Here is a 9737-nt window from a genome sequence, read left to right as displayed (position 1 = left end):
ATGTGGATGGAATTTAACTAAATTATGGAATAATTGAAATATTAAATATATTTGATCCAAAATGAATGAATCAATAATGATCACACCAGTACATGAATAATATGTAACAGATATGATAAAATCATAAATGGATCCTATTTGAAATAATGTTGTTTGCTTTCAAATAATATAACTACATAAGTTTTGCTTATAATCGTGTGATGAAGATGCAATGGTAACAACTCATTGGAGTGAAAAATTACGAATGATTAATTTAGTTGTATCATCTGAAGATTCACATCACAGATCAAGTTTAACTAAAATCAGTCTAAACTTCACTACTATCAATATACATCTCTATGTTAGTGACCTTAATGTTTAAAAAGAAATCTAAGAAATGTGTGCTTCATTTTATAACGAATAAGGAAAGTTGAAGTAGGCTAGCTGACTCAAATCTCTGAACTCTGAGATGGTTGTATTATTGTTGATTTATCAAAGAGAAGACTTTGCCGCATCCTAGATCAAGATCTTATAATGGAAGTTTCCTCGTTTGTTTGGTATGATCATGAGAAAGTTTCGTCAATAGTTAACCATGCTTGAAAATAATTTCATTGCTTAATGATAAGACAAGCACATTTGGTCCTTGGTACTTTGCTCAACAATTTACACCAAATATATCCTCAATGTACTCCGAGTCTATGAGAAGCTTCTATCCAGACAGGATGTGCAAATTGCTGAACATTTCCAAGAGGGAATACCGGGTCCAAAGACATATGGGCTTCTTCGGTGGTCCATAAACAAGGGGGCATGTATTTCTATTTTCAGCCCAAAACTTGGGGCGAAAAGAAAATATCTCCAAGCCCAGAGAGAGGGTCGAGGCAGAAGAAGCAAACCAAGTAATAAATATTTTTGCGCTTTCCGATAATTATCAACGGCTAACTCTGGTTTTATCGTCAAGGATAGACGGGCGGCCAGTCCGCAGCTTCCTCATATCTATCTAAACCCAAGGGAGACGAGAGCTATCCTCATCCTTTGCAGTCCGAAGCGTACGCTTTGAGAGTGGGCACTGACAGCGCAGGGCCTTACCCGACCCGCCGGCAGCGCCATGGCGAAAGCCCTCGGCTTCTTCGTTCCTGATGCCGCCGTCAGCGCGCCGAGAAGGTCTGCAGTGCCGAGAAGATGCGCTCTGCGTCAGACTTACGGGATTCAGTGCTCTCTGACGCCGGACCAGACCCCGGCCAAGCAGCCGGCTCTCAACCAACACCGCCACCACCACCACCATCACCACCACCAGCACAAGTTCGACGGGATCATACCCAAGGTGCGCCCGCCTTCTGCTTCAATTCTATCCGTCGTTTGATGGGGCCTCGGTTCTAAGATTTTCGCTCTTGATTCGATTTGGGGGATCCTGAGGTTGTCGTTGTGGATCTTGTTTTGAACGTGTGGGGGGGGATTTGAGATTGTTATTTTGGCGCAGGTCTCGGGGTCGAGCCCGGCTACCAAGCCCAACAGCATCGTCTGCGCGGATTGCGATGGAAATGGTAATTCTTTGCTTTATTTTCCCATCTTGCCGTATTTCTTCGCTCTGCAGATTGCAGCTTGCTCTGTTCTTTGTAATCTGTTGATGTTATGAAGCTTAGCGTTGCCCTCCCAACCTTGGAAGTTGATTCCAAGGATGTTAGTCCTTCCTTTGAATTCACAATGCCGCTAGTGGGAATCTTTTGCTCTTGGAGGAGTTTTTTAATCTCGTTTTCTTCCTCCTGTCTATTATATTATGGACCCAGAAGCTGTGAAAAGCTTCTTAATTGTGTTCATGGAATGTGGGACAGGTGCGATACAGTGCACGCAATGCGAGGGAACTGGAGTGAACGCTGTGGATCACTTCGGGGGAAGGTTTAAAGCTGGTCAGCTATGCTGGTTGTGCAGGTAGTTTTTTTATTCTAATACCCATTTTTTATGCATAGTTCATCTTGTGCATTTGCTGTGTTCATGGACTCGGCCCTTGACGTGCATCGTTCTTGGAAACTTGTCCGTCTGTTTTTTCTTTTTCTTTTTCTTATGATTTCTCCTTCATGGGACAGAGGAAAGAAGGAGATTCTGTGCGGAAACTGCAATGGAGCTGGTTTCATCGGCGGTTTCATGAGCACCTTCGAAGAGTAAGACGAAGCTCCTGGATCCCTCCCTGCTCCGAGGTCGTACACCTAGTCCGTTTAAACGCTCGCTCCATGTTTTATTCTTTTTCTTCTTTTCTTGTTTGAGCTTTCCTCTTAGATATTGGTGCTCTTTTGCCCAATCCACCGCCATGGCTAAGCTAGTGTGTACCTTCTGTGGGGTCGGGTCTGATCGGGTTAAGTGACCCGGTCTGCCTGGAAAGCCTATTTTGTCTCGTTTGTAGTTTCTTCATTTCAAATAAGCCAATAATAAATCTAGAATGTGTTGCAAATGTCCATTTCGATTTTTATGTTCGTTTCAACCTTCTGTATTGTATACTTATCATCTAAATCAACATTATTAATTTTTTAGGACATAATATTATTAATTTTTTCACAAAGAATTGCTAGATTTTAATGATAAAATTGGGTGTACTTAAAAAATCAGAAGTTTTCTGCACTCAAGGAGATAATAAAACTGATATAAATTTTGTAAATCACAACGAAAATAATTATTTCATTAATGTTGTGTAATTGTTTCATCCCCACTACCAAAAAAAGGATAAATAGAGAGATTAAATCAAATTAAAATATTTCCAAGAGGAAGTATTGGAAGGCACAGAGATAAAGCACGTCTTCTTATATAGGCATTAAAAGAAAGAGATAAAGGCATGGGAGACAAAATCAATGTTCATGGATGCTCGAGTATGCTGTTCCTCCCATGCAAAAAATGCAGCGACCTTGATACATTGAAAATTTTGAAACATTACTTAAAAACTGCAACATGTGACAAGTTTGGTATGTGCTTTTGCATAATGCTTGGTGAGTCTGTGGCCTAACCTGTGTACGTAAAATAATTATAATGGAAAAATCAGTTCAATTCTGCAGATTAGTACTCCTAGATTGGTAAGTGAGATGAGATGTTCAAACTAAAAATTAATAAATAAAAGACTAAAAAAAATTAAAACGAAAACCAAAATTAAAATCTACGCATGACAGTGCATAGATTTTCAAGAGGAAAGTGTCTAGGGGGAAAGAGGTGAATACAAAGACCCTAAAGAAGGACAGACGTAGACTAGGAGGGGGACCTATCTCCAGCTATGTACTGAGATGCTACTTAGTCAACTTGAATTAGTTATCTGTTTTTGGATCAATGATAAAAAAATATCCACTATAGAGAATTGAAAATAGTAAATGGTCCATTCCGTCTAGATTTGAGCTTTCTCATAAAATAATATAATTCAAAGTGTTTTGGTTTCCTTGAAGTGCTCATCTTGGTGTAAACAACTATGGAACTTTAATATGCCAACATTCCTTAATTCTTGCAGATCATGCACTTGGGGAAGGTGATTCTTGCCAGCTGTATCCAGATAGAGGTTAAGCTTCCTGATGGCCCAATAAGCCTTATGTCCCAACTCAATATGTAGGCGGCAAACCTTGCCAAATATGAGACTACAAGAATATAGCTATAGAAGAATCTTAAAAAATTCTATTAACCCCCCAAAACATTTGTTAGTTTCCTTTCCAGTTCTTCCCTTCAGGTCAAATGTTCTTCATGCTATTCCTAATATTTCAATTAGAAAACTACATTTTCCATCAGCTTGAAGATGATAAGAAGTTGTCACTCAATGGTTGACTATGAATTAATTTGTTAGTGATCACTCTAGAACACCAAATCCAAAAATAGCTCTGCACTAATGATCACTTTAGGACACAAATCAAGAAAGTAGTTCTGCATAAGGAATTTGGGTGACATTTCATGGTCGTTCAATGTTGTGGGCATGATGTCTACAGGTTTATAGAAATAATTGACTCATCAAAATACATTCATATCCATGAGATGAAGGAAAATTTCATATAAAATCAATCCCCAAAGATAAATATTTATATTTCACTAATAGGCTATTTTCTCAATTGTCTTGGGAGGGAATATTTTCCAAAATTTTGCATAGATGTGGTTATTATCTATTATTTTAAGGAAGGTGTGTTTGTTGATTCATAAAAAATTTCTAACATGTGGGAGTTCTTTACTGTTTCTATGAATGGTTATAGAGAACTAAGGAAGGATATTCCTTGCCTTCAATCATTAGGCTCAGGTTAGACTTGCTTGGGTTTTTAATAGTCTCTGGAAAGTTCCTTTAGAGGTGAAAATATCTATAATAATAATGATCATTATTATTTTCAGTTATTTCTTTTGCGTATTAGTCTTATGAAAGCGAATCATATATATTCCTCCCTCTTTATTCCTGTGATTTAAATTTATTAATATAAGTTTGAGATGGGAGTAGACATCTATCCTGAAAATTTTATCCTATGTCATCTATTTTAGCTTTCATTTTGTCTTTTATGAAATTGCCTCTTGACTTATGTATCACTTGTCCCATTTTATGTTTCTCTATCACTATCCTAAATTCATTAAGTACTTCCTTCTGGATTTCACAAATTTGAAATGTTTTTCTAAGTATTTTTTCTATGCAGCTCCTCTATCTCCCTTATAAGTTCTAATTTGATAACTGTTATTATGATCAGTGGGAGGCATGTTATGGGATATTTTAATTCTACTAGAAGATCACTGAGATTTTAGTGGAGCCTAGGGTTTTGTTTGAAAATAATTTCTTCCTTGTTCCACTATTTCCTCTATAATTTTATTTTTTTCCCGACGGAATATGGGCTTTCTATGCTCTCTCTCTACTTCATTGACCTGATTCTTTACAGACCAAACATCATCAACATCCTCATGGTTATCAGATAGAGAGATTAATGTTATAGATTCATGTTGACACTTAAGTATGAAGGTTTTCCATTAGGCACCTGTATGAAATGTTAAAAATGTACAGTTCAATTTTCTAAATATCTACCCATCTTCCTATGTCCCTTTCATATCAACCATCAATATCATCAGGATCTATTGGCATGATATCCATTAGACCTCGGATTAGCTAATTGCACCTCCTGGTACTTCATGTAATAATAGATCGGTTTCACATAATAATTTTTATCTAGAAATATTTCTTCATTTCATTTCACGACTGAAATTTAAGTTATTTCTAGAAGTTCTTTATTATGGATATAAAATAATTACCTCTGTCCTTTAACATGAACGGAACAGTCTCAAATTTAAGTTTATTTGGAAATCCGAGAAATTGTAATAACAGGATATATCGCTGGACTCCTCAAAAACTCCTGAGACTCCTGATTTTCTTTCCCATAAAATTTAGGCAATATTTGGTAGAGATGAGGGTCACTTTTCAAGTTTATATCATCAGCTATAAGATAGTTCTCTGGTAAGATTTATTTTCTTAATGTGACTGGGAGTTTTTTTAGAATATGATTTAAACTCCCAGAGTGACTCTTTAGAACTCTAAATAATCCATTAAGATTGGAGAATTCATCAATGGAATCAAGGTCTAAAAAATGAAGGTGTAGGAATATCCGACACTAAATAAAATGTAAAATCAGACCCCAAAATCTAAGGTTTGAGGGTGAAGGGATCATTAGAAAAAATTGAAACGCCAATTCATACTGCAACATCTTATAGTATTGATTGTACCTCCGTCTTGCTGGCACATTATTTAAGGTTCACCAGTTTCACATGCTCAAATCACTAAACCCTGGGAAAAATATAAAGGGAATTTTAATCGTCCAAATAAGATACCAGATGCAATCATGCCACTCCCCGAAAATGAAGCCAATTGATAAGTTTATTATTAGGGTTAAATTATGGATGCTGCATTAAAAGTAGACTAAATCAAATATCTTTACCTTACTTGCACTATAACTGTTATAGGGAAAACAAGGGGTCAAACATCTGGGAGTGAGACAGTTGAATACTGAGCTAATTGGATGTAGAGATAGGAAATGATTGGAGGATAGAAATGTCAAGTAAAGAGGTAGATAAATGATGATAGGTAGGACATAGATGTAGGATAATGGAGTATCCAACATAAAGGGGAGAAAGAATGAAATCACAAAATGGAGTGTTACACGCAGTAAAAGAAAACATCCAGGTATTTGATGTGTTATGAGTTCGAGAAAATCAGCCAATTATGCCTAATGATTGGCGTCAGCCAATTATGCCTAATGATTGGCGTCAGCCAATCATTATAATGAAACTGTTATTGCATCAAAATTAACAATTACATAATGATATTAACTAGTAACTACTAATATCTTTTTCTTGTTTTAATGCAGGCGATGATGTGGCCCAATTCAAAAAAAGAACTATTATTTGTGAAATAACTGCGTGGGTGCACCTAGGGCAGTGGTATTTCAAATTTTATTTTTTTAATATATATTTTGAATGGTCTAACATTGTGGCACAAATGGTGTGTCCCAAGACACATAATGTGATGTGGCAATGAGGTGTCTGTCAATCATTAGCCAATTTAAATTGTGTTGACGTGACATATGCTAACACATGCCGGATCACATGCCGTCGTTATTTTTAATAATAATATATTAATATAATATTACTCCTTTACTTTGTCTTTTTCAGGAACTAACACGTGGGGCGACAAGAGCCATTTATCTAGGATGACATGAGTGAATCTGATCCAACCATATGGTTTAATGCAATGATAAAGACAAAATCCTAAATAATGGCATGATGACACTAACTTAATGAGGATAGAAATGTTTGGATTAAATCAATGGATTAACTTAATGAGGATAGTAATTGTCCAACTTCATGGCTTGATATCAGACGATCTTGAAGTCCAATCTAGCTGAAATTGTGTGGGTAGCTTTATCTTTCTCTCTTCTATCTATCTGTATAGTTGGATCTATAAATTGAGCCCACAATCCTTGTAAAAGATCTTTAAACTCACTTCATCCAAGAGAGCTAGAGGAGGTTTTGAATGCCCATCAAGGGTTCTTGGTGTTTTGAATGCTTGAAGAATACTGATATAAAATTGGGGAGGCTGATATGCATCTGGAAAATGCATTGATCCTGGCAGAAAACATGGATATAAGGTTAGTCACTTGACTTACATTGACTATCTGCAACACAATTACTTAGGTAAATCATATCCATATCATCCTCACCATCTACTCTACATTTCCATTCATCATCATCCACCACCCACATCACATATCATCTATGTTGTCACGATGACCTCCCATGTTTTCCTCTCCCTTCCTCAATTTCATCCCTTTTCTTCCACTAAATCCACCTCCATCATTACTATGCTCCATCCCATTGATTAAGTCTAAATGCATCACGAGGTCATGTGTTTTCTAATTCTAATTTTAGATCATCTTACCAATATAATCCTCATATTTATATGAAATCTCAATCTCATGCATTAGATGAAGCAATTGGTAAAAATAACACATTTTAATATAATGTGTACCATAATTTACCAACCCACTAATTTGTATTGAAAATATGCGTAAAATATTTAATGATTTTTATCCTCCTCCCTTTAGAGTGTTAGCTTAAATTTTTCAGGAAAAGAAAAAAATAAAAGGGGGGAGGTTTGTAAATGGCTAACTGAAAGGGAAGACGGCGACACTCAACCCAGCCAGTGTGCGCACAGTAGTCAAACTGACCAGCAGCTGGTGATTATCGCCGCACAGGGAGCCCAACTATTGGCCCTCTAAACGCACAAGATAGACCCCAAGAGGCCCAACAGCTGGCTCACAAAGGCAAAGGAGAATTCTGTGCAAGTACGCTAGGGAGATCAATCAAATTCAAGAGTAAGAGAGAAATAGAATTTATATAATATTTAATATTTTTATTTCTCCGATATGGGTGATAACATGTGAGAATAATCAGTTAAGTTAGTTGTTTTCATCATATTTTGGGATTTTATATTGTATTCCTCTTACTTGTTGTCATAACTATATGAGAATTAAAGGTTTACTATGAAAAAAGAGTTAAACTTTTGAAAATGATTCAGGCTAGTTAAGTGCATTTTGTTCATTTAATAAAGTTTTTTGATTTTCTTATTTATCTAGCCCCTAGTGGGCTGAATTATGCTAATGGATGATTAAATTTAGGGTTGGATGGTCCCAGTTTGGTCTGGGTTTTTGGCATGTACCTAAACCTTACCAAAAGTTTGGTTAGTTCTGGTCCGGTCTTGTTTGGTTCTGATCTAGTCCTTGTCTGGTCCCCGTCCAGTCATGTTGATTACTCAAAGTCAAAGATTAAAAAATTGTAGAACGTTTCATCAAAGAAGATGTCCTTACAAGGCAAATTAGAATGTCCATCTTGGAAAGTGAAAAATACCATTTAGATATTGCTTTCTAGCTTCTTCAGTTCAATTATTGCATGATACCCAACATAACATTGCTTTGGCGACACCTTACTACTACAACCTAAAAGAGCATAAATATACATCATGATAAAGGAATCAGAAAAGGTACTCTAATTTTGAATAGTAATACTACCATAAAATCCGCACAAAAAAATTTAGTCTTTATGGTCATCCTCTACAATATCCTCCACTTCACTATCTTCCTATTTGTTTTCCTCATCGGCTTCACTTTGAAATCATCAGTATGGATACATATCCTGCAGATAGACACCCTCTTTTGAAAGTGACAATCCCTTTTCATGCTAAAAAAGGCGCTCTGGTGGCATATTAAAAGCACAAATAGAGAGGAACTCCTTTGTGACAACTACAAGTTGTGGATATTTTACAAACCAAACTTCCGACCACCATTTGAGTGGGTCATCATGAGGACCAATGAAAGGCTCTTTTAGTTATTCATCTAATTTTTCCCTAGTAGATCTTTGATTTGGACCTGTGATTGTGTTTTCAGGCCCCATCAACACAACCATTAATTTTGAGCGCTTTGCAGGTATAGATGGTTGTTCTTCAATAATTTGTTGGTTGGTTGAAGAGGCAAACACATTATTGAGAAATTGTGCAGTAGTGTGGATGCTGAATTTTTTTCATCATTGCAAAAAAACTCTAGATTCTTTTGTGGGTCTAAAATTATTGCAACCTGGAAACCAAGCTTCACCTTCAAGGGATGTTTATAATTTATTAACTTCTCCTTCATCGTACCATATCCAATTCTAAGTGACCTTGTTTGTGCCTTGCTTGGTGACCTCAAGAGATCAAGATGCATATTATCCAACACATGAATATGAGAGCCAATTTGATCTAATAGAAGTTGATGCACCCTTAAAAAAGTAGATGCGGTAATGGCATGTGACTGTTAAAGGATGTTAATAGCATCATGAAAACCCTCAAATTCATCAGAAAACTTTCTCAAGAGATCCCACTCTTCAGCCATGATTGAATAGCTAATTGTGTTTGTGTTTAGATAATCATTTTGCCATCTTGTCTAACACAATTCTCTTGCCATAGCAAGTTTTGAGTTTCCATGCTCAAATCATGGCATAAATTACAATAGTAGTGAACTCTTTGTGGTGAAGCTCCAGCTGCAATGACAAGTTTTCGAAGTCCACATTGGATTTATGTAAATGAAAGCTGAGTATTACTGAGGAGGATATTTTGGTCGCTAATGTCTTCATAGAGTGAGCTTGTTGCCCTTGTAATTTGAGTAAAATTTTGTGATAAATGATTTTCAAAAGAAGGATTCATTAGAAAAAATAAAAAACCTTAAATACCCAGCTCCTTCAGGCCTCGTTGCAAT

General features: G+C 36.4%; 1 protein-coding gene across 1 annotated transcript; it reads left to right on the top strand.

Moving 5' to 3' along the window:
* The first annotated feature begins 960 nt into the window (after positions 1-960).
* LOC144703953 (DnaJ/Hsp40 cysteine-rich domain superfamily protein) lies at positions 961-2426 on the top strand. The gene is made up of 4 exons (XM_078576260.1): positions 961-1300; positions 1457-1520; positions 1809-1905; positions 2061-2426. The coding sequence occupies exons 1-4, from the start codon at positions 1085-1087 to the stop codon at positions 2137-2139; spliced, it is 456 nt and encodes a 151-aa protein (XP_078432386.1). The 5' UTR covers positions 961-1084; the 3' UTR covers positions 2140-2426.
* Positions 2427-9737: the final 7311 nt, after the last annotated feature.

This window comes from Wolffia australiana, chromosome 5 (genome assembly GCF_029677425.1).
Source record: "Wolffia australiana isolate 7733 chromosome 5, ASM2967742v1".
Classification (NCBI taxonomy): domain Eukaryota; kingdom Viridiplantae; phylum Streptophyta; class Magnoliopsida; order Alismatales; family Araceae; genus Wolffia; species Wolffia australiana.
The sequence above is the reverse complement of the archived record's forward strand: the minus strand, read 5'-3'. Positions and strand labels throughout refer to the sequence as shown.

Bases quoted from the DNA above. Each gene is read 5' to 3' on its own strand.
- LOC144703953 (XM_078576260.1), top strand. From the start codon at position 1,085: ATGGCGAAAGCCCTCGGCTTCTTCGTTCCTGATGCCGCCGTCAGCGCG. The intron at 1,301-1,456 runs GTGCGCCCGCCT...ATTTTGGCGCAG, and splicing joins TCGACGGGATCATACCCAAG to GTCTCGGGGTCGAGCCCGGC. The intron at 1,906-2,060 runs GTAGTTTTTTTA...TTCATGGGACAG, and splicing joins CAGCTATGCTGGTTGTGCAG to AGGAAAGAAGGAGATTCTGT.